At 39.5% G+C, this 25,146-nt stretch overlaps 1 protein-coding gene, 1 non-coding gene and 1 pseudogene across 2 annotated transcripts in view; 2 read left to right on the top strand and 1 right to left on the bottom strand.

Annotated features, from left to right (window-relative positions):
• The window catches only part of IARS2 (isoleucyl-tRNA synthetase 2, mitochondrial), a 54,036-nt gene extending 29,117 nt beyond the window's left edge, over positions 1-24,919 (top strand). Inside the window, exons 13-23 of the mRNA XM_002809439.5 lie at positions 1,859-1,961; positions 3,388-3,481; positions 11,201-11,309; positions 13,570-13,672; positions 14,685-14,810; positions 15,771-15,902; positions 17,031-17,137; positions 18,663-18,808; positions 19,803-19,993; positions 22,368-22,512; positions 24,372-24,919. Of these exons, the coding sequence (XP_002809485.2) occupies positions 1,859-1,961; positions 3,388-3,481; positions 11,201-11,309; positions 13,570-13,672; positions 14,685-14,810; positions 15,771-15,902; positions 17,031-17,137; positions 18,663-18,808; positions 19,803-19,993; positions 22,368-22,512; positions 24,372-24,514 (1,399 nt within the window). The 3' untranslated portion in view covers positions 24,515-24,919. The remainder of the gene's footprint in view (positions 1-1,858; positions 1,962-3,387; positions 3,482-11,200; positions 11,310-13,569; positions 13,673-14,684; positions 14,811-15,770; positions 15,903-17,030; positions 17,138-18,662; positions 18,809-19,802; positions 19,994-22,367; positions 22,513-24,371) is intronic.
• LOC112131521 (small nucleolar RNA U13) lies at positions 13,926-14,028 on the top strand. The gene has a single exon (XR_002913572.1). It is a non-coding gene; the product is annotated as a small nucleolar RNA U13 (small nucleolar RNA).
• LOC100459575 (small ribosomal subunit protein uS8-like) lies at positions 20,794-21,243 on the bottom strand (annotated as a pseudogene).
• Positions 24,920-25,146: the final 227 nt, after the last annotated feature.

Here is a 25,146-nt window from a genome sequence, read left to right as displayed (position 1 = left end):
ACCAACTTAGTAATATCCAGCTTTTATAAGGTATTTCAAATTTAAATTTGTAGAGCATATTTATTTATTTATTTATTTATTTTTTTGAGACGGAGTCTCGCTCTGTCACCCAGGCTGGAGTGCAGTGGTGCGATCTCGGCTCACTGTAAGCTCCGCCTCCCGGGTTCACGCCATTCTCTTGCCTCAGCCTCCCAAGTAGCTGGGACTACAGGCGCCCGCCACCATGCCCAGCTAATTTTTTTGTATTTTTTTTTAGTAGAGATGGGGTTTCACCATGTTAGCCAGGATCGTCTCGATCTCCTGACCTCGTGATCCACCCCCCTTGGCCTCTCAAAGTGCTGGGATTACAGGTGTGAGCCACTGCGCCCGGCCTGTAGAGCATATTTAATTTATACTCATTTGATTTTGCTTTCCACAACAATTTTTGGTAAACACTTCATTTATCTGTGAATTATCAGGCCCAGACCTGACGTCAAATAATCAGTTTGAATAATGCTTACATAATATTTATTCAAATGTGCCAGGTATTCTATGTGTTTTATATTTATTAACTCAGTTAATATTCGTAGGAAGTCTCTTAATGATGCTGTTACTATTTGTGTTTTACAAATGAGGAAACTGAGGCACAGAAATGTTAAGTGCCTTGCCCGGGTTCAAGTGGTGGAGCCAGAAATTAGGCCAAAGCCCTGCTGGCAGGATCCATGCTCTTGGCCATTATATGTACTGTGACTAAACGAAAAGCAACTAGAGGAAGCCGTAATAGCAACAAAGCTGCAATAATAAATTCAATATTCTAATAAATCAAAAATATGTTATTTTTGTGAGAAACTATAGTATGAGTTTTTTTCCCTGAGTTTAATTTTCAAATAATTTATTACTGTATATCTTCCCAAAGATACGACCAGTTCTGTTATTTATTTGATAGGGGTTGATTGGCTTTCTGTCATGTGTTAGGTACTGTACTAAGTTTTACATGTATAGTCTCATTTAGTTTGTAGTTGTTCTGAGGGAAGTGTCTAGGATTACTACAATGTTAAGTTTCATCAGTGGAGGGATCTTGTGTATTTTGCCAACTGCTGTATCTCTAGTGCCTGTGCCCAAGACACTGGAGGTGTTCAGTAGTTTCTGAACAATGAATTAGATTGTTCTTAACAGAAGGGAAAGCTAGGTCTTAAAGAAGTTTTAGTCCTTGTGCATGGTCATATAAATACAAAGTGACAGTCAGAATATAAGCCTGGATATCTGTCATCACAGTCTCTGCTGTAGTATGGCATTGCATCTTGTGCAGATGCCTGTAAGCAGGGAGGGAGTCCTGGAAAGTTTTCAAGCAGAGAATTCGTGTGATAAAAGCAGTTTAGGAATGCATCTATTTCAAGGTCTGTTTTGTAAAGTAAAGGGATGAGGGTAGGGGGAAGTACTCTCAGACCATTGATTGCATCAGTTTAGTTTTGAGGGAACGAGGTTGGACTGATAACAGTGTCAGTGGGAATCACTGTAATCTTTCAAAGGTAGAACTGAGAGAATGTGTTGGTTTAATTTAGGCAGAAATCAGAAGAGGAAAGATAATTAGGAGGTTTGTGAGTATAAGAACCTGGATAGAAAATAGATTAGTAAGAAATAGGTAAATCAGTAACGGAAACAGGGCGGTCAGAAGAAGCCCCTTTTTTTTTTCTTCTTTTTAAGCATATGTATCATCAATTTTTTATTTATATTGAATTTAAAATGATAGCAGCTTTTTCTTCAAACTAAGGTTTGAGGAAAAAGATAGGAAAAGAAATCACTATTACTTAATTTTAAAATGTTTGTTATTCATCACAATAGTTAATTGAATAATTCTGCCATGTCCTCCCTGAAATAGCCAAACCATTGAGCATATTGTTAAACTAGTGGAACAACACGGCAGTGATATCTGGTGGACTCTTCCCCCTGAGCAACTTCTACCAAAAGAAGTCTTATCTGAGGTAAATTTCTGTTTGTATTTAACAGCCTTTGTATGTATTACAGGACTTAATGACAACATGAGAAATTCTTGAGAGTTAAAAAATTATCTTATGTAAAGTTAACAAATTTATTTACTGTAAATTAGAAGCTAATGCAGTTTGAAAGTAGACATTTTGTTTAACTATAGAAGTGTAGTATTTAAAGCTGGGCGTGATGGCTCACACCTGTAATCCTAGCACTTTGAAAGGCTGAGGCAGGCAGATAGCTTGAGTCCATGAGTTTGAGACCAGCCTGGGCAACATGGCAAAACCGTCTCTACAAAAAAATATAAAAATTAGCCAAGCACTGTGGCATGTGCCTGTAGTCCCAGCTACTTGGGAGGTTGAGGTGGGAGGATGGCTTGAGCCTGGAAGACAGGTTGCAGTGAGCCGAGAGTGCACCACTGCACTGCAGCCTGGGTGACAGAGTGAGAGCCCGTCCCCCCAAAACAAAGTGTATGATGAGGTCGGGCACAGTGGTGCACACCTGTAATCCCAGCACTTTGGGAGGCCGAGGTGGGCGGATCACAAGGTCAGGAGATTGAGACCATCCTGGCTAACACGGTGAAACCCCGCCTCTACTAAAACTACAAAAAATTAGCTGGGTGCGATGGTGGGCGCCTGTAGTCCCAGCCACTCAGGAGGCTGAGGCAGGAGAATGGCCTGAACCCAGGAGGCAGGGCTTGCAGTGAGCCGAGATCGCACCACTGCACTCTAGCCTGGGCAACAGAGCGAAACTGTGTCTCAAAAAAAAAAATAAATAAATAAATAAAAAGAAGAAAAAGTTAGCCAGGCATGGTGGTGCAACATGCCTTTAGTCCCAGCTACTCAGGAGGCCGAGGCAGGAGAATCGCTTGAACCCAGGAGACGGAGGTTGCAGTGAGCCGAGATCACACCATTGCACTCCAGGCTGGGCGACAGAGTGAGACTCTGTCTCAAAAACAAAACAAAAAGTGTAGTATTTAATAAAGTAGTGGAACGTGAGGGTCAATTTTTATCTCATTGAGGGCCGGGATTGATTGATGTTGACTGATTTGGTTGACTAAGCTCATGTAATTTACTGTGAGAGAACAGTGCCTAATGGTAACATCAGGCCTTGCAGGATCTGTAGTAGAGTTAGCTGATTGTATCACACATTAAAATATCCAAATTTAAAGTTAATTTCAAGGAAATAAAAACCAATTCATGTTATATTGGTAAATGTGTAATTCAGTGGCCACAGATACTTTTAAATGTGAATGGAGGGAGTTATAGTTAACTGTGAAATGCTTAAAAATACTGTAAATTTCATCTAAAAATGTGAACTTCATGGTCGGCATTTCATTTTCTGAAGACTTTTGGGGTACAGTATTTGTTGTCTATATTGTGATCTTGGTGTACCTGACATGCTTTTACATTATCTTATTAGGTTGGTGGCCCTGATGCCTTGGAATATGTGCCAGGTCAGGATATTTTGGACATCTGGTTTGATAGCGGAACTTCATGGTCTTATGTTCTTCCAGGTAATTTTTAAAAATAGATATATGCCGATCAAGAAGTTTTGAAAATATGGAATTGGTATTTAGAAGGGATCTATAATCAAAATCTTTTTTTGTGTGTGCTTTATTTAGAGATCTGCTATATTTTAGACCTCGAAGGACCCTTAGAGTTTACTTAATCCAATGATTTCTAAACCTTTTTCTGTTTTTCTAGATGAAATTTCATTTAGAATTTACAATACAGAAAATAGTTAAAAATGGGAATTTTTTCCTCCTTTCAACCAGTTCATTCTCCTTGGCCACTTGGCAACCCCAAGGCACCCAGTTTTGTAAAACAAAGTTTGGAAGTCACTGAAATAGTCTGACCCCATCATTTTTCAGAAGAGAAAATGAACTTGACTTAGAGCCAAATTAGGTGATGGTCACATAGCTTAGTAGTGTCAAACTAGAACTCAGGTACCCTGATTTTCAGTTCTCATCTTCTCTACTACATTGCTTTTTGTGGCTTTTTCTCCTCTCTGTACGAACAGCTGACTAACTTTATACTTACTGATAATTAGCGAATGTTTCTGACTGATTGGATAAAGAGAAAGGAGAGACATTGGGCAGGAATTAGAAAGGAGTAGTAGGAGAAGGCACATATTAGAGGATGTGTTTAGATGCTTGAGAAGAAATATTTTTAAGGCAACTAAGTGAAAAGATAGAGTTCAAATGAAGAACAAGGCTTGTTATCACTGTGAAGTTGGAGACACGGATGAGATGTCACAGAAGCAGTGATGGATCACACAGTTCCTCACGCTCCTACTAAGGGCCAGCTTTGGCCTGAGAGACGCTGTTTGCTTTCTGGAGTAAGGGTATGTGGGAAAAGTAGCTTGTCTATGGATCGCACAATAGGATTCCTAGTAGGTGGATCTGTTTCCTTCATTTAAGCCTTTCTTTCAGCTTAGGAAGTTTAAAAAACAAAATGCATGTAAATTCATGTTGACTCTCTATTACAGGTAAAATGTGCATAATAATAATGGCCAAATATGTTACATATTTTTATAATTTTTTTGTAATGATTTTCAGAATTATTATTTCATAATTTTTCTCCCAGCATATTTGAGAGAAAATACTGCAAGTTTAGGTACTTGGTTTCCCTAAATTACAGTCATGTGTTATATAATGACATTCCAGTCAGTAGCAGACTGCATATATGATGATGGCCCCAGAAGATGATAATACATCCGACTCCTGAACAACAGGGTTCTGACTGCACAGGTCTACTTCTATGCAATTTTTTTCAATGAAATGCAGATGGAAAATATAGTATTTTGAGGATTTGAAACCCACATATAGAAAGGGAGGGCCGACTGTTCATATATGCAGGTTCAGCAGGGCCAACTGTGGGACATGAGTATTCACAGATTTTGGTACATATGGGGGTGGGGGGCTGGGGAGTTGGTGGGTCCCAGAACCAATCCTCTGCATATATCAAGGGATGACTACTGTATTTTTACTGTACCTTTTCTGTGTTTAGATATGTTTAGATACACAAATATGTACCATGTGCTGACATTGCCTGCAGTATTCAGTATAGTAACATGCTGTGCAGGTTTGTAGCCTAGAAGCAAAACACTATGCCATGTTGGCTAGGTGTAGAGTAGGCTATCCCATTGAGGTTTGTGTAAGTACACTCTATGATGTTCACACAATGATGAAATCACCTAAGGACACATTTCTTAGAGCATATCTCTATTATGAAGCAATGCATGACTATGTAATGAAAATGCAGGTCAATACCACTACTTAAGGTAGTAGGAAGAAGAGTTTCCTGCTGGCACATTTTGGGCAGCGTTCTGAATTTCGGAAAAGAGTATGCCAGTTGTGAAACAGTGAGGTATAGTGTATTTCAAAGTTTATTCACTGCTTTAGGCTTTGTGAGAATTAATGCTACTACCATTGTTGCTTTTCAATTTCTGAAATGGTTTTACAGTGCAGTAAGTGCACATTATATTTGGCGCTGTCAAGTGGGTTAAAATCCATGAAAACTGTCCTTAAAATCTATCTGATAGAGTTTAGTCATAATATTTCTAGAGTGTGATTTTTTTTTTTTTTTGAGACAGTGTCTCACTCTGTTGCCCAGGATGGAGTGCAGTGGTGCGATCTCAGCTCACTGCAGCCTCCGCCTCTTGAGTTCAAGTGACTCTCCTGCCTCTGCCTCCTGAGTAGCTGGGATTACAGGCATGTGCCACCATGCCCAGCTAATTTTTATGTTTTTAGTGGAGAAGGTTTCACCGTGTTGGCCAGGCTGGTCTCAAACTCCTGGCCTCAAGTGATCCATCTGCCTCAGCTCCCAAAGTGCTGGGATTACAGATGTGAGCCACCGCACCCGGCCAGAGTGTGATATTCTTAACCAAATAATTTTCACTGCAACAGAAAAATTTTAAATTAATTCGTAATAATTGTACATATTATTGAGTACGTGTAGTGTTTTGATAGGTGCATTTAATATGTAATGATCAAGTGAGGGTATTTAAGATATCTATCATCCCAAACATTTACCATTTCTTTGTGGTGGGAACATTTTATATCTTCTCTTCTAGTTATTTTGAAATATGCAATAAATGGTTACTGTATTTACCCTACTGTATTAAACACTAGAATTTATCCTGTGTATGTAACTCCTTTTCTATCCCCATTAATCAAACTCTCTTCATCCCTCCCTCTCACCCTTCCCAGCCTCTGGTAACTGTCATTCTACTTTCTACCTCCATAAGATCAACTTTTTTAGCTCCCACATATGAGTGAGAATATGGAGTATTTGTCTTTCTATGCTTGGCTTATTTCATTTACCATCATGACCTCCAGTTCCATCCATGTTGCTGCTGATGACAGAATTTCATTCTTTTTTATGGCTGAATAGTATTCCATTGTGTGTATTTATCACATTTTCTTTATCCATTCATCTTTGATGGATAGTTAGACTGATTCCATATCTTGGCTATTGTGAGTAGTGTTGTAATAAACATGGAGATGTAGGTGTCCTGTGGATGCGCTGATTTTATTTCCTTTGCATAAATACCTAGTAGTGGGATTGCTGGCTCATATGGTAGTTCTGTTTTTAGTTTTTTGAAAAGAAACCTCCATAATGTTTTTTATAATGACTGTACTAATTTACATTTCCACCAACAGTGTATAATAGTTCCATTCTCTCCACATCCTTGCCATCATTTGTTACTTTCTTTTTGATAATAGCCATTCTGGGCTAACTGGGGTAAGATGATATATCACCGTGGTTTTGATTTGCACTTGCCTGATGATTAGTGATGTTGAACATTTTTTCATATACCTGTTGTCCATTCATATGACATCCTTTGAGAAATGTCTGTTCAGACCCTTTGCCCACTTTGTAATGAGATTTTTTTTGTTGTTTCTTGTTTTTGCTGTTTCTTTATTTGAATTCCTTTGTAGTCTGAATATTAGTTTCTTGTCAGACAAATAGTTTGCAAAGGTTTTCTTCCATTCTACAGGTTGTCTCTTCACTGTGTTGATTGTTTCCTTAGCTGTGCTGCAGCTTTTTCTTAATATAGTCCCATTTGTCTATTTTTGCTCCTTTACTTGTGCTTTTGAAGTCTTAGCCATAACATTTTTGCCTAGACCGATGTCCTGGAGGATTTCTCCTGTGTTTTCCTCTAGTAGTTTCATAGATGGGGGCCTTAGATTTAAGTCTCTCTTTTGAGTTGATTTTTGTATATGGTGAGAGGTAGGGGTCTATTTTCTTTCTTTCTTTTTTTTTTTTTTTTTCTTTTTTTGAGACAGAGTCTCGCTCTGTCGCCCAGGCTGGAGTGCAGTGGCACGATCTCGGCTCACTGCAAGCTCCGCCTCCTGGGTTCATGCCATTCTCCTGCCCCAGCCTCCTGAGTAGCTGGGACTACAGGCACCCGCCACCACGCCTGGCTAATTTTTTGTATTTTTATAGAGACGGGGTTTCACCATGTTAGCCAGGATGGGGTAGGGGTTTATTTTCATTCTTCTGCACATGGATAGCCAGTTTTTCCAGCACCATTTCTTAAAGAGGGTGTCCTTTTCCCACTGTAAGTTCTGGTGCCTTTGTTGGAAATCAGTTGGCAATAAACTGGTAGATTTATTTCTGGGTTCTCTATTCTGTCCCATTGGGCTAAGTGTCTGTTTTTATACCAACACCATGCGTTTTTTTACTATAACTTTGCAGTATATTTTGAAGTTGGGCAGTGTGATGCCTCCAGCTTTGTGCTTTTTGCTCGGTATTGCTTTGACTATTTGGGAGGCTTTTGTGTTTCCATATGAATTTTAGGATGAATTTTCCATATGAATTTTTCTGTTTCTGTGAAGAATATCATTGGTATTTTGCATGGAATTGCATTGAATCTTTTTCTTTCTTTCTTTCTTTCTTTCTTTCTTTCTTTCTTCCTTTCTTCCTTTCTTCCTTTCTTCCTTCCTTTCTTCCTTTCCTTTCCTTTCCTTTCCTTTCCTTTCTTTCCTTTCTTTCCTTTCTTTCCTTTCTTTCTTTCCTTTCTTTCTTGTCTCACACTGTCGCCCAGGCTGGAGTGCAGTGGCACAGTCTCGGCTCACTGCAACCTCTGCCTCCCGAGTTCTAGTGATTCTCCTGCCTGAGTCTCCAGAGTAGCTGGGATTATAGGCATGTGCCACCACACCTGATTAATTTTTATTTATTTATTTATTTTTTTTGAGACAGAGTTTCACTCTTATTGCCCAGGCTGGAGTGCAGTGGTGCAACCTGGGCTCACTGCAACCTCCGCCTCCCGGGTTCAAGCGATTCTACTGCCTCAGCTTCCCAAGTAGCTGTGACTACAGGCATGTGCCATCACGCCCAGCTAATTTTGTATTTTTAGTAGAGACGGGGTTTCTCTATGTTGGTCAGGCTGGAATTGAACTCCCCACCTCAGGTGATCTGTCCGCCTCAGCCTCCCAAAATGCTAGGATTACAGGCGTGAGCCACTCTGCCCAGCAATTTTTATATTTTTAATAGAGATGGAGTTTCACCATGTTGGCCAGGCTGGTCTCGAACTCCTGACCTCAAGGGATCAGCACTACTCAGCCTCCCAAAGTGCTGGGATTATAGGCATGAGCCATGATGCCTGGCCACGTTGAATTTTTTTTTTTTTTTTTTGAGACGGAGTCTCACTGTGTCGCCCAGACTGGAGTGCAATGGCACGATCTCGGCTCACCGCAACCCCTGCCTCCTAGGTTCAAGCAATTCTCCTGCCTCAGCCTCCCAAGTAGCTGTGACTACAGGCATCCACCACCACGCCTGGCTAATTTTTTGTATTTTTAGTAGAGACGGGTTTCACCATGTTAGCCAGGATGGTTTTGATCTCCTGACCTCATGATCCACCTGCCTTGGCCTCCCAAAGTGTTAGTATTACAGGCATGAGCTACCGCAAGTGGCCTCTTGAGGATTTTTGTGTCTTTGTTCAACACAGATGTTGGCCTGTAGTTTTCTTTTTTGTTGTGTCTTTGCCTGGTTTTGGTATCAGGGTAATGCTGCCTTTGTACTGTGATTTAAGAAGAGTTTCCTCCTCTTCGATGCTCTGGAGTAGTTTGAGCAGAATTGTTGTTCTTTATATATTTGGTAGAATTCAGCAGTAAAGCCATCTGGTCCTAGACTTTTCTTTGTTGGGAGATTTTTTGTTACTTATTCAGCCCGGTTACTCCTTACTGTTCTATTTCTTCCCGATTTAATCTTGGTAGGTTGTGTGTGTCCAGGGGTTTATCCATTTCCTCCAGGTTTTCCTATGTGTTAGTGTACATTTGTTTATAGTAGTCTGTGATGATCCTTTGTATTTCTCTGTTGTCTGTTGTATGTCACCTTTCTCTCTTTTTTTTTTTTTTTTTTTTTGAGATGGAGTCTTGCTCTGTCACCCAGACTGGAGTGCAGTGGCCTGATCTTATCTTACTGCAAACTCCACCTCCCAGGTTCGAGCAGTTCTCTGCCTCATTCCTCCCAAGTAGCTGGGGTTACAGGTCCCCGCCACCATGCCTGGCTAATGTTTGCATTTTTAGTAGAGATGGGGTTTCACCATCTTGGCCAGGCTGGTCTTGAACTCCTGACCTCATGATCCACCCGCCTCTGCCTCCCAAAGTTCTGGGATTACAGGTGTGAGCCACTGCGCCCGGCCCCGTGTCTCCTTTTTCATTTCTGATTTTGTTTATTTGGATCTTCTTTTCTATTTTCTTAGTCTAGCTAAAGATTTGTTTTCACTGCATATGCATTTACCTTCTTACATTATCTCAGACTTTCCTGGCTGCACAGACTAGGTTAAACCCTTCATTTTCCCCTTGGTAACACCCATCACAATTATTTCTTTTCTTTTTCTTTTGAGACAGAGTCTCACTCTGTCGCCTAGGCTAGAGTGCAGTGGCACAATCTCTGCTCACTGTAACCTCCACCTCCCGGGTTCAAGTGATTCTCCTGCTTCAGCCTCCCAAGTAGCTGGGATTACAGGTGCCCACCACCATGCCCAGATAATTTTTGTATTTTTAGAGATGGGGTTTCGCCATGTTGGTCAAGCTGGTCTCAAACTCCTGACCTCAGGATTTGCCAGCCTCCACCTCCCAAAGTGCTGGGATTACAGGCGTGAGACACCACACCCGGCCCCATCACAGTTATTTCTTGCTTAACATAGAATCTACCCTACTAGATGTCAGCTCCAAGAAGGCAGAGTCCAGATTTCCCCAGGGTCTAACACAATGCCTGCTGTATGACAAGTGCTCAGTAATATTGGTGCAATTGAATTGGTTTGATTCAGTTATTTAAATTTTGTTTCCCCACCTCCACTCAGGTAATCTTTCTTACATGAAGATTACAACACTAAATCTTCAATCTTAGGATATAAGGACAAATCATAATTTTACAAATAAAAGGGATTATGGGGGCTTTGAGAGTTGTGAGTTTAGATTTAAAATATGGATGTAATCTTTATCAAAGACCTCATGTTACTTTTTTTGAAAACTCTTTTATTTTGAAAAGTCATGAAGTATTATAAAGAATTACAGCATGCTCTTCATCTAGATTTCCCAGCATTAACATTAACATTTTACTACATTTGCTTTATATATCCTCTCTATGTATATATATGTAGAGGAAAAGATGCATCTTTGATCTCAATATTTTAGTATATATTTCCCCAAAACATGGATAGTCTCTTAACATAACCAACACAGACATAAAAATTAGGGAATTAACATTGATTCCATACTGTTAACTGTCTATAGAACTTATTCAATTTTACCCAATAACATCTTATGTGGAAAAGGGAAAAAAAAAAGGACCCAAGATCTAATGAGATCACATGTCACATTTAATTGTCATGTCTCTCTAGTTCTTGTTCTGTGTCTTTCATGACATTTCTTGACATTCATGCAGTACAGGTTTATTTTGTAGATGGTCTCTCTGGGTTTGTGGGATGCACTGTCATGATTAGATTCACGTTACGCATTTTAGGCAGGAATATCACAGAAAGGATACTGTGTTTATTTCAGTACATCATTTCAGAAGTCACGTGATACATCTCCGTCCCATTACTACTGGTAATGTGTGACTTTGGTCACTTTCTTGGTTAAGGTGGCATCTGTCAGTTTTCTCTGTTGTAAAGTTATTTCCCTTCCTCCCCACTAACTGTTATTAATAAGTATATTCTTTTTCTGTTTTAATTAACTTAAATTTCTGGGTTTTTTTTCTTTTAATACTTAAATTTTGAGGTCCTGACCAAAAAGCAGATTTGTACTTGGAAGGAAAAGACCAGCTCGGGGGTTGGTTTCAGTCATCCTTATTAACAAGTGTGGCAACAAGGAAGAGAGCACCTTATAAGTAAGTATACCTGAACCAACCTGCTGAGTACCTGCCAGTGTGTGAAGCACTATGCTGAGTACTATAGAGATGATAAGGCATCACTCTTGATTGCTTACAGTGTTCTGTAAGAATTTGAAGTAAAAAAAAGAGAAAGGAAAAAGGAGACACCAAGGTGTCTTGTGAGTGTGAGGCAGATCATAACTCCTTGAAGAAAAAGTCAGCATTGACTGGAGTAGCTGGGGGAACTTATGTAGTTCTTTTTTTTTTTTTTGAGAAAGGATCTCATTCAGTCACCCAGGCTAGAGTGCAATGGTGTGGTCAGAGCTCGCTGCAGCCTCCATCTCCTAGGCTCAAGCAATCCTCCTGCCACAGCCTCCTGAGTAGCTGGGACTACAGACATGCACCACCACACCTGGCTAATTTTTAATTTTTTTTTTAGAGATGCGTTCTCCTCCAATTGCCCATGCTGGTCCCAAACTCCTGGGCTGAAGCAGTCCTGCCTTGGCCTCCCAAAGTGGTAGGATTATAGGCGTGAGCCACCATGCCTGGCCTAGAACTAGATCTTGATCTGTGGTAAAACCTGACTAGGAGGAATGTAGGGAAGGATATTCGAGGTTGAGAGAAGACAGCCTGAGTGCAGATGTCCTTTGTATTTGTAATATCCACAGTGGCTAGTGAACTGAAACATTGCTTTCGTGAATTTTATTAAATTAGGTATTCTCATTTAGTACACATAATTACTTTTTCAAATGTGTGGGTGAAAGTACTAATCAGAAAGATTCCTAAATAGCTTAGCTTAAGATTGTGGCTCTCTTAGGATAAAAACCCATCCCAGAACATTTTACGTGTTTCTTTTTTTTTGAGATGGAGTCTTGCTCTGTCGCCTAGGCTGGAGTGCAGTAGCGCGATCTTGGCTCACTGCAACCTCTGCCTCCTGGGTTCAAGCGATTTTCCTGCCTCAGCCTCTCGAGTAGCTGGAATTACGGCGCATGCCACCATGCCCGGCTAATTTTTGTGTTTTTAGTAGAGACGGGGTTTCACCATGTTGGCCAGGCTGGTCTCGAACTCCTGATCTCAAGTGATCCACCCTCCTGAGCTTCCCAAAGTGCTGGGATTACAGGCGTGAGCCCCCACGCTTGGCCCTTTTACATGTTTTTGTTTCTTAACATGCGTTTTAAAGACCAATAAAAGGGCAGATCCTATTTTTTTCAAATTGTCTTTTGAAAATGATTTTGAGATGATAATCTGCTCTTTTTAAGACATACTTTTTCCTGGTTTTATTTGTTCATTTAAAATTTTATTTTGATTTTTCGTGAATTATATAGTTTTTCCATTATCACCACAAAAGGTTCTATAACATTTCCAACACACTAAAAAGTTTTCTCATGCCCATTTGTGGCTAATCTCCACTCCCACCCCAGGGCCCCTGGCAACCACTGATCTCCTTGCTGTCTCTGTAGTTTGCTACTTCTAGCCTGGTTAGTTTTAATGATAAAATCAGTACATAGCAGAAGCTCAGAAAATAATCTGTTTAGTGATGAAAATATCTAAAGTTTTCCTTTGTGTAAGTCGAGAGTTAACTATTTAACTATTGTGATACATGAGCTAAGAATGATTTTTTTTGTTTGAGATGGAGTCTTACTCTGTCTCCCAGGCTGGAGTGCAGTGGGACGATCTCAGCTCACTGCAATCTCCGCCTCCTGGGTTCAAGTGAGTCTCATGCCTCAGCCTCCCGAGTATCTGGGACTACAGGCACACGCCACTATACCTGGCTAATTTTTGTATTTTTCGTGGAGACAGGGTTTCACCATGTTGGCCAGGCTGGCCTCGAGCTCCTGGCCTCAAGTGATCTGCCTGCCTTGGCCTCCCAGATTGTTGGGATTACAGGCGTGAGCCACTGCACCTAGCTGAATTTGACTTTTAAGGAAAGGTTTCGGCTGGGCGGGGTGGCTCATACCTGTAATTCCAGCACTTTGGGAGGCCGAGTTAGGTGGATCCCCTGAGGTCAGGAGTAGGTAGGAGAATCCCTTTAACCTGGGAGGCAGAGGTTGCAGTGAGCCGACATCATGCCACTGCATTCCAGCCTGGGCGACAAGAGTGAGACTCCATCTCAGAAAAAAAAAAAAAAGAAAAAAAAAAGAAAAGGTTTTATTCATAATCAGTCAAGAAAACTCATATTTTTATGTCAAACTTAGATACTCTTTTTAAGCTATACTTAATCTTCAGAAAGATCATTATAATTGTGTTTATCATTAAAATAGCTGATTTGTCGCTTTAGGACAGTGATTGTTCATGGATTTACTCTTGGAGAAAAGGGAGAAAAGATGTCCAAGTCTCTTGGGAATGTCATTCATCCTGATGTTGTCATTAATGGAGGACAAGTAGGTGATTCTCTAAAATGTATTTTATCTTCGTTTTAAGGATCTTAAATTGGCAGCCAAAGCCCTTAATATAGTTACTTCAATGTAAAAATAAAAACTATCTTTTATACTCTCAAATAACACATGATTGTAATGAAAAAGGCAGAGGCTGGGATTGTGGTCCTTTTAACTTATTTCAGGCCTGACTCTCCAGTTAGGTCCCAAACCATGCTGTTTCTTTTTTTAATTGTCTGAGAGCCTTTAAAATGTGTAGATCCTTTTGTGATTGGTAAGCGTGATGATGGGGTTTTCACACTATTGTGTGAGGTATGCCTCCCTCAAACCTTGTTACAATGTTGGCACATTACTGTCTGAAGTGGAAAAAAAATGTGTAAAGTGTAATTGTATAGTTAAATGGAAATGATAAAAGGAAAAATGAGATTGCAACTTTTAAGTGCACATTTCATTATTATATTGTTGAAAATTATACACTTTAAAGCAGGTCCTAAATGTACATCAAATCTGAGGTTGCTGATGATTTGGGGGGGGTGGGTTTTGGAGCTGCTTTTGTGAATTAAACCATTTGTCTGTTTTTTTTTATTTTTTAACTCCTGTAGCTTTTTACTGCCCGCCTGACATCCTGTAACCATTCATTGTTTTGTGTACAGAGTTGCTAGGAAATAGTGAAAGGAAAAGCAGTTCTTCCTCTTCCCCTCCCTTATTTTAGAGACCTCCCTGGCACTGTGTCTAACCGCCAGCTGTAATAGATGGAAACAGGCATGACCAGGGAAGAGATTAGGTATGAGCATTTATGCATTGAACAAGATTGCAGAGCACGCTCTTTCTTTTTCCAGTTTTGTTTTTAGATACAGTCTAATTGGAGATTGTTAGCCTGCATTTCATTACAGTGCTAGTATAGTTTATACTTACATTGTGCTCAAAAATATCTGAATAGGAGCTTTACCTAAAACATTTGTTCGGCTAATTGGAATTGAAAGCCATTGTGTTTATATATTTTTTTCTCAATGAAAAGGATCAAAGCAAAGAGCCTCCGTATGGTGCTGATGTCCTTCGCTGGTGGGTAGCTGATTCCAATGTCTTCACTGAAGTTGCAATTGGCCCATCCATGCTTAATGCTGCTAGAGATGATATTAGCAAGGTTAGAACTATTATTCTTCCTATTTCTAAAGGATAAGTTTGTCAAATCATTGTTTTAAAAAATGAGACACATTTTGTTTGGCACTGAAAAAAACTGAATGAAAACGAGTTCTTCATATATTGTGAGATTTTAAAAATCTCCTGTGTTGGCTGGGCGTGGTGGCTCATGCCTATAATCCCAGCACTTTGGGAGGTAGAGGCAGGTGGATCACGAGGTCAGGAGTTCGAGACCAGCATGGCCAACATAGTGAAACCCTGTCTCTATTAAAAATACAAAAATTAGCTGGGCATGGTGGCACATGCCTGTGGTCCCAGCTACTCGGGAGGCTGAGGCAGGAGAATCACTTGAACCCAGGAGGCGGAGGTTGCAGTGAGCTGAGATTGCGCCACTGGACTCCAGCCTGGCGATAGAGCGAGACCTTGTCTCAAAAAAAAACTCCTGTGTAAATTTATTTGTTTCAAAACATTGGTAGTAATACTAGTAATTTTATATAATTTGTATATAATATCCTTTATATTTTATTAATATATAAAATGTAATATAGCATCGTATAGATTATATTAATTTTGTATACTTTTATGTACTCAATAACTTTTCACATTTTTCCATGTATCTTTATTTTCACCTGTGAAGCAAGTGAAATAACATTATTCTGACCAACACACATGAATAAACTGGGCTACCAAAAGGTGCTTTGCCCCAGCGTAATAAAGAAATGTAATGAAAATTCAGTCGTTAGGCATAGAATCCAGTGGTTGTTCCTATAACCGGGCTATTGGAATAAGAGTTCGTTGTGTACTTTTTGTTTTTTATTTTTTTACATTTGTAGTCTTATTTAGAATGATAATAAAAATACCCCATTAAGAAAATGACAAGAGTTAGTAATAAAATAACTTTTCAGTGAAAATTGAAGGCACCATTAAATTTTTTTAACTGCATATTTTTTCTTCCTATGAATAGCTTAGGAATACACTCCGCTTTCTTTTGGGAAATGTGGCTGATTTCAACCCAGAAACAGATTCCATCCCTATTAACGATATGTATGTCATAGACCAGTACATGCTACACTTACTGCAGGATTTGGCAAACAAGGTAAATGTAAATTAATAAACTTTTGGAAACTAGAAATATCAGCACTATTGTAGGTTAAAATTTTAGTTTTATCTGAGTGGAACAGACCTTGCTAGAAATAGTAACTATAGCACTCTTGAAAAGTTATACTTGCTAAATTCCACACATTCCCAGGTTGGCCTTAGGTATAAAGTGTTATCATATCTTTCGAGTTTCTCAAAAGATTAGAGAAATATGTCCAGACTTCCCCTCAGACCAGATTTTTCTCTCATAATTAGCTCTATTTTTCCAACAAGATGGAATAAAGTGGAGTTATCCTTTATCTGTAGATGTGCTCCTCATAATAAAGTACAAGAATAAACAAAATGGACTATCCTATTTGTCTCATAAGATACTTGCTCATTTTTATATAGACTTAAATAATTTGTGTTTTCTGGCTGGGTGCGGAAACTCACACCTATAAATCCTACCACTTTGGGAGGCTGAGGTGGGAGGATTGCTTAAGGCCAGGTGTTCAAGACCAGCCTGGGCAACAGAGCAGGAACCTATCTCTACAAAAATTTTAAAAATTAGCCGGGCGTGTTAGCCAGTGTATGTAGTCCCAGCTCCTTGGGAGGCTGAGACAGGAGAATCGCTTGAGCCCATGGTTTTGAGGCTGCAGTGAGCTGTGATTGTGCCACTGCACTCCAGCCTGGTTGACAGAGTGAGACCCTGTCTTAAAAAAAAAAATTGTGTCTTCTCATAATTGGAAATGTGTTTGCATTAGTGTACCCTTAAGTCAGAGGTGTACATACCAATTTTGCCCAAATCAAAAATAAATGAGGCATAAATGAAGGAACACTAATGAATTGTTGGTAACGTCCACTGTTTGCTGTTGTTAAAATGGTGTGATTTTGTTATTTACAATCTCATTCTTTCCTTAATTAATGTCCTTTCGTAGTTCTCAGAGTAAAATAGTATTTTCTGAGTGTAGTCAAATGTATTATCCAGAAATGACATTTGGAAGATTCCCAGGAGTTCTTGCATATTGCCTGTTTTGTATTTGTCTCATTGAAACATATTTTTGAAAGGAGCATATTTTGCTTGTGATGACTTACATTTTCATTTGCCTGTCTCAGCTTCTGAATTTATTTTGGCTTTTTTCCCTAGATTACCGAATTATACAAACAATATGATTTTGGAAAAGTTGTTCGGCTGTTACGGACGTTTTATACCAGAGAGCTCTCTAACTTTTATTTCAGTATAATCAAAGATAGGTATGTATGACTAAATATTAAAATGCTTAACAATGGCCAGGCGTGGTGACTCACACCTATAATCCCAACACTTTGGGAGGCCGAGGCAGGTGGATGACATGAGGCCAGGAGTTCGAGACCAGTCTGGCAAAATACAAAATACAAAACTTAGCCGGGCATGGTGGCACATGCCTGTAATCTGAGTCACTCAGGAGACTGAGGCACGAGAATCGCTTGAACCTGGGAGGTGGAGGTTGCAATGAGCAGAGATTGTGCCGCTGTACTCCAGCTGGCTGAGCGACAGAGCAAGATCTCGTCTCAAAAAACAACAACAACAAAACCTCAACAAATATTTTTTGAGTGTCTACTTGTGTTTGGCATCCGTTGGGAATATAGTGATGAGCAAAATGGGCAGTGTTGTGCAGTTATTAAGATTGGGTTCTGGGCCGGGCGCGGTGGCTCATGCCTGTAATCCCAGCACTTTGGGAGGCCAAGGCAGGTGGATCACGAGGTCAGGAGAGCGAGACCATCCTGGCTAACACAGTGAAACCCTGTCTCTACTAAAAATACAAAAAATTAGCCAGATGTGGTGGCGGGCGCCTGTAGTCCCAGCTGCTCAGGAGGCTGAGGCAGGAGAATGGCGTGAACCCGAGAGGCGGAGCTTGCAGTGAGCCGAGATCACGCCACTGCACTCCAGCCTGGGCAACAGAGCGAGACTCTGTCTCAAAAAAAAAAAAAAAAAAAAAGATTGGGTTCCAGAGTCAAGTCTGAGTATATAGGTTTGCCCTCCTGCTTACTAGCGTTCTGATTTGGGGCAACTTATTCTGTAATCTGTTTCTTCATCTGTAAAATGGGTATAATAATACTTACCTCGTGATTGAGAAGGAAAAGCAATAATGTGCTTAACGCTGTGCTTGATAAAGTGTTCAAAAAATCATCACTACTGATATCAGATGATGAACATAATGCTTGTTCTCAGGAGTTCTCAAATCCTGAAGGGAAGAGAGAGATATATATGTGCAATTATATGGTAACAGTGTATAATATTAGCAGTAACCTTGTAGAAGAGGGCTTGATGCCAAGTCTTCATCTGTTGCTCCAGTGTGCAGGTGATGGTCCTACCTTTATGGTAATGAGTCCAGTCTGAGGCGTTATCCTCAGCCTGTCAGCACCCCAAGGACCTTGCACATAGGGATTATAACTCCTACTCCTTCCCTTAACACACTAATAGCATTGTAGTGGGTGGGAGCCACATGTTAAATACCATCAACTAACTTATTCATAGTCCTTTAATACAGTAGTCCAGGCTCTAGTTGTCATCCACCTGAGAAACAGAATGAGATAGCGTAGCCATGAGTGCTTTCAAGGAGGTGGGTACACCTGGACGGAGTAAAATTGTAGGAGAGTGTATTGTATTCTTTAAGTAGAAGATGATTAGAGCCATAGGATTAGCCACTAGGAATAAACTCAACCTGAGGCAGGTCCCATCTTGGTGACCATAATGTATAAAGTATTGTCAACTGCTGAATAAGTTGTTCTTGTTCAGGCTCTATTGTGAAAAGGAAAATGACCCCAAACGACGCTCTTGTCAGACTGCATTAATTGAAATTTTGGATGTAATAGTTCGTTCTTTTGCTCCCATTCTTCCTCACCTGGCTGAAGAGGTGTTCCAGCACATACCTTATATTAAAGGTAAGGAATACTTCATTTATTCTCTTAATGAGAAATATCCCTGATAAAGGTGCAACTTCTACTTTTATCTGCTTCATAAAAGGGGCACTTATCCATTTACAGTGACTGCTGTGTGACACAGTGTGTTTTGGTCATGTATTTGTTTCTGCACCTATTTGTAGAGGAGTAGGATAAATTTCAGAATTCTGTGCTTTCTGAAATGTATTAGCGGCTTGACAGTGTCGAGAAATCACCTTTTTTCTTAAATACCTTTATAACTGTTCTGAAATGGCTGGCATGGTGGCTCACGCCTGTAATCCCAGCACTTTTGGGAGGCTGAGGTGGGCAGATCACTTGAGGTCAGGAGTTCAAAACTAGCCAGGCCAATGTGGCGAAACCCCATCTCTACTAAAAATATAAAAATTAGCGGGGCATGATGGTGGCGGGCGCCTGTAGTCCCAGCTACTTGGGAGGCTGAGGCAGGAGAATTGCTTGAACTCGGGAGGTGGAAGTTGCAGTGAGCCAAGATCATGCCACTATACTTCAGCCTGGGTGACAGAGCAAGACTCTTTCTCAAAAAAAATGATCTGAAATATATTTTAGGTTATATTAAAACAAAATATAGTGCTTTTAGTGAGTTTTATGATAGTTGTTTTCTTCTGATTGTAATAAGTTTATAAAAATTAGAGACTGTAGAAGTATAGAAAGAGGGGGAAGTCACTTACAATCTTACTACTGATAGCTGTTAATATTGGGATATTTCTGTATATTTTTTCTAAGCATCCTTTTTTTTCCTTTGAGATCTTATATATTTTCTCTTTTGTTTAAATGTAACAAAGATTTTCCAATGCTGATATGTTTTGTAAATAATTAGGATGGATCCATAATATTTCATCACTTGATTACCATAAATAACAATTCTTATTTCCCATTAATGGTAAGTATTTAATGGTTAGAACTTCATATACAGTTTAGGATGTTTGTAAAGCAGTTTACTGTTTCTGTTCTTCTGAAGAGCCCAAGAGTGTTTTCCGTACTGGGTGGATTAGTACTAGCTCTATCTGGAAGAAGCCCGGGTTGGAAGAAGCTGTGGAGAGTGCGTGTGCAATGCGAGATTCATTTCTTGGAAGCATCCCTGGCAAAAATGCAGCTGAGTACAAGGTTATCATTGTGATAGAACCTGGACTGCTTTTTGAGATAATAGAGGTATGCAGCAATAACATACCTTTTGAAATGGTGTTAGTATCATAGAGCTTTGCCTGAAATTTGCTTTTAAAATGTGTCTAAATTAATCAAATAACATTGGGTTATGTGTAACTTTACTATGCAATTATTCTATTATGTTCCTTTTCATGTACTTTTTCACTTTTAAATATCTTTTAATAAATTAAGCAAAGTCAATGCACATTTAAAAAAAATGTGTCTAAATTTAAAAAAAATTAATTTAAAAATTAGGGTTTCCATCTTCTAATCCTGATATCATCACTGATTCTTTGTTTCCTATTTCACCATATTCTTTTCCATGTCTTGTAAAATGTGTTCTGTGCATGTAACACGTACATGTTACTGTGTAGGGACAGGGAAGGAGTAAATAAAGTTCTGTTTCAAATGAAAGGCCTGAGGACTATTTAGAAGACAGGTGACATATAAATTGATCGCGATCATCTTTGAATGTATAAAAATCGGGAGTTTTGTTTTAAGGGTCAGGTTTCCTGAGAATTTCATCCATCTGGACCAGATTCAAAACAAACCCAAAAAGAGTTTCCATTTTTATTTTGTGAAATCTGGAGAAAGTTCATTTTCTCCAGCAAGTTACCACATATGTTTCAAAGCATTTATCCTATTTTTATTTCCAGAAGGGTCATCAGAATTTTATTCTTGGGATATTTAGGGGTTGATTGGCCAGATTGGCTTATAGCTTAACATAATGATGTGATTTTTCTCCAGTCTAAATGCTTAAGAAGAGAATTGGCAATGAATATAATTTTTTTTTCCATGAGGCATTTTATTTGTAAATATATGTATTACATCCCTAGAAAAAGAATCCCAGGATTTTCCCTCCTGTGTATTTTTGTCTTGCTTCTTTATGGTCCATGATGCCAGCTGAGGTTGTCGGTACAATGAAACCAGACTGGCGGGATGGAAGCAAATTATTTGCCATTTTTCTAGATCTTTGCGTTGCACATCAAATCTGGGGCTGATCTCTCCACACTTGTTTAGCCTCCCTGTGAGGTTCACAACAATTTTCCCAGCTCTGTGATCATCAGTGATTTCAAATTCGCCAATGTAACCATGCTTCATCATCACAGTGAGAAACCGGACGATGACTTTGGAGCATGGCCTAATAAGCACCTGGCTTTTGCCTCTCTTTTTGGCATTGTTGATGCTCTTGAGAGCATCCGCCAGGACATTCATGCGCACCATTGTGGCGGTGCAGAAAGACGGTGGAAAGAGCTATTTTTTAAAAGTTTTATTAGTGTCAGTTTTCTAAAAAATATCCATCTTATTTTGTATGGTAAGCTCAATTTAAATTTTTAATGATGTAATTAGCGTGATTAAGATTTGAGCTTGAAATAGCTAGTAGGTATAATCGATGAGATGTTCATATTTTAAAATTTAAAACTTGGGAAGCTGTTCATCTTACAAGTGAGGAAATGAGGACTGCTGAAGCTGTGACCTAGCCAGGGTAACACAGCCTAGTCCTGGCCTTTTTTCCTACATACTATGTTTCCTTGACTTCAGTCTTTCTAAGTAATGAACTAAAAAGAAGAACAGCTTGTTTGGATCAATTTTATTGAAAAAGATACTTTGGGATTTTCAAAAACGTGAATGTATTTTCCTTAGGAATCATACCAAGTAGCTGTCAGATGGAGTCCTGGTTCTATCCATTACTAATTGCATAAACTTGTTAAAACCAAATTAATCTCGAGTCTCTTGTTTCTCATGGGCTTTAATTTTTAAAGGAATGTCTATGTTGGTTAGCTTACAAACTCACTTTGAAGATCAAAATTACAGAGAAAAATGTGTTCATCAGAAAAATTCAGTCTACTTCATGAGCATTCCCGCGTATTGTTCAGATTGCCACTATCAGTATACATTACTAAAAGCAGGTGCCTGTTGAGATAGTATTTTAGCCCCTCATGCAATGACACATAAAAAAAAAAAAAAAAGGCTTTGAAGCTGACAGACCTGGGCTTGACCTGCAGTTCCACCACTTATGGGTTGAGAATCTTGGGCAAGTTAACCTCTCTTTGCTTGTTTCTTCATTTGTAAAGTGAGGATAATAAACACCATATAGGTTTTTTTTGTGTGTATGTATGTGACAATTAGAAATAAGAGACATCTTAGGATCTAGCAAAGTGAAGTGCCTAGCATTCTCAATAAATACTGTTGATGGAAATATTTAGTTAAGACCTTTTATGCTAATTAGGATTGATGCATTTAGTGGTGTTTGCTCAGGATGCAATGGTATACCAGAAGGTTCCTCTCTAAACGTGAGATTTTATAGTGTTTCTTTTTATAACCTCAGTTTATGGTACAAATTTAACATACACTGTAACTTTCACATGCTTCCTTCCAGATGCTGCAGTCTGAAGAGACTTCCAGCACCTCTCAGTTGAATGAATTAATGATGGCTTCTGAGTCAACTTTACTGGCTCAGGAACCACGAGAGATAACTGCAGATGTAATTGAGCTTCAAGGGAAATTCCTCATCAACTTAGAAGGTAAGAAGGAGGTGAAAGAAACAACAGCTGGAGAACTGAATAATTATAGGTCATCTCCAGCTTTCCAGTGGACTAGGTTTATTCTAAAGGTAGATATGTACTTGGAATACATCTTTCTATGGAAATAATATAAACAATTGCCAAGTTTCTAAGCCTGCTCTTAAAACTATCTTACCTGATGATCTTGGGAACTGAGGGCTAGGGACAGAAGAGGGAGAGAGATTTTCTTTCTGTCCTTTGAATAAATAATGGTCACTGTATATGAAGTTTATGTTAGTCTGACTTGCTTCCATTTCCCTTTTGCGTCCCCCTGCTTTGATACTTAGTACCCCAGTACTGGCCCAGTCCTGCCCACTGTTCCCCAGTGTTGATTCTAAAATTTCCTATTATGTATACCCCAGATTAAAATATTTAGCCATTCTTGTGAGGGGTTAAGGAGGAACTTTTATTGAGCTCATTCTAACGATGATATCTCATAAGCAAGCATTTTGTCGATATTTGTTTTATAGAAGATTTTAAAAGTCAACCTGGTTCATCTTCATTGGTAGAGGCAGAGTTGCGTTAATAAAGAAAAATAGGCCGGGCGCAGTGGCTCACGCCTGTAATCCCAGCACTTTGGGAGGCCGAGGCGGGTGGATCGTGAGGTCAGGAGATTGAGACCATCCTGGCTAACACGGTGAAACCCCGTCTCTACTAAAAATACAAAAAATAAGCCAGGCATGGCGGTGTGCGCCTGTAGTCCCAGCTGCTGGGGAGGCTGAGGCGGGAAAATGGTGTGAACCCGGGAGGCGGAGCTTGCAGTGAGCCGAGATCACACCACTGCACTCCAGCCTGGGCGACAGAGCGAGACCCCGTCTCAAAAAAAAAAAGAAAGATAAGCAGGTATCTTGGCAAAGGTTATGCTGCTTGTGTTTTTCATAGCTTTTGGGTACCAGGAGATGGGAAGCTAACTTAGAGGCGTCAGTTCAAATTTGGGCTTGGCAGCATAGACCATGTAGTAAAAGTTCTGGCTTAATTTACTTTGTATGATTTTTTCTTTTTTTTTTTTTTTTTTTTGAGATGGAATTTCGCTCTTGTCACCTAGGCTGGAGTGCAATGGTGCAATCTTGGCTTACTGCAACCTCCGCCTCCCAAATTCAAGCAATTCTGCCTCAGCCTCCCAAGTAGCTGGGATTACAGGCACCTGCCACCACACCCAGCCAATTTTTGTATTTTTAGTAGAGACGGGGCTTCACCATGTTGGCCAGGCTGGTCTTGAACTCCTGACCTCAGGTGATCCACCCACCTCGGCTTCCCAAAGTGCTGGGATTACAGGCAATGAGCCACCGTGCTCGGCCATGTAATGTTCATATACTCTTTGTATGATGACTGGAAAATAACTTACTTTTATATTTTTATCAATCTGAGGTCTAAGAGTATTAATTGTGGAGATATTTTTGGTTCCTTTTGTCCCACGAGATATTTTGAGTGAGGACACTGTAGTTGTCACTATAATTTGGCTTTTAAAAATTCGTAGTCAAGTATGTAGCTGGAGAGGCAGTGTCATTCATCAGAACTATACCCAGATTTAACAGCTAGAAAGTCTGCTCTGCCTGAGTAGATGTAGAACTCAGTGACTTGGGAGATGTCAGTTAATCTCAGAGTCACGGGGGTCTCTAGTTCCTCAGCTCTCTTCAGTTGTTGAGTTATATGATCCCATTATCTTGGCTATATATGTAATGGGGCAAATGGGGAAGTGTCTGACAAGCTTTACCAGGGCAGGACAAAAGACTGAAAAAGAAGCCTCTGCTAAACCAATTAAGAAACAGTGTTACAAGTTGAATGCCTATCAGAAATACTCTTCATGTATTTTTTTATAGGTGGTGATATTCGTGAAGAATCTTCCTATAAAGTAATTGTCATGCCGACTACGAAAGAAAAATGCCCTCGTTGTTGGAAGTATACAGCGGAGTCTTCAGATACACTCTGTCCTCGATGTGCAGAAGTTGTTAGTGGAAAATAGTATTAACAGCTCACTCGAGCAAGAACCCTCCTGACAGTACTGGCTAGAAGTTTAGATGGATTATTTACAATATTGGAAAGAAATCCAAGATTTAGGTAATGAGTGGATGAGTAAATGGTGGAGGATGGGAGTCAAAATCAGAATTATAAAAAGTATTTCCTGTAACTATAGAAAGAATTATGTATATATACATGCAGAAATATATATATGTGTGTGTGTGTATCTGTGGATGGATGTGTGTATATCTCTTCCTATATATATCCATAATGGACTTATTCAGAACATAGATATATATTCAGCTTGTCTTCAAATATGGCCAAGCAGAAAATGTTTTATATTTTATAAATCTTTTGACTCCGTATTTAAATTCTATGATACTGAAAATAAAGGCATTCTGGAAAAATACTGACTGATGTTGGTGCAGAAGTTGTGAGTATCAAGTAAAAAAAAGTATAGTTTTGAAAGGGAATGGCGGAGGCCTGTTTCCCTTAAGAGGTGAAGGGTCATTTCATTCTTCCCATTAGTGAACATCAACCTTTTCAGAATAGCTAGTTTTTGGGGTTGGATTAGAAAGAAAATAATCACCAAATTTGTTACTCAAGAAAGGAAGAAATCTCTTAAATAGTTATACT

The sequence above is a fragment of the Pongo abelii genome, chromosome 1, assembly GCF_028885655.2.
Source record: "Pongo abelii isolate AG06213 chromosome 1, NHGRI_mPonAbe1-v2.0_pri, whole genome shotgun sequence".
NCBI lineage: Eukaryota > Metazoa > Chordata > Mammalia > Primates > Hominidae > Pongo > Pongo abelii.
This window is presented reverse-complemented; position numbering and strand designations above follow the sequence as displayed.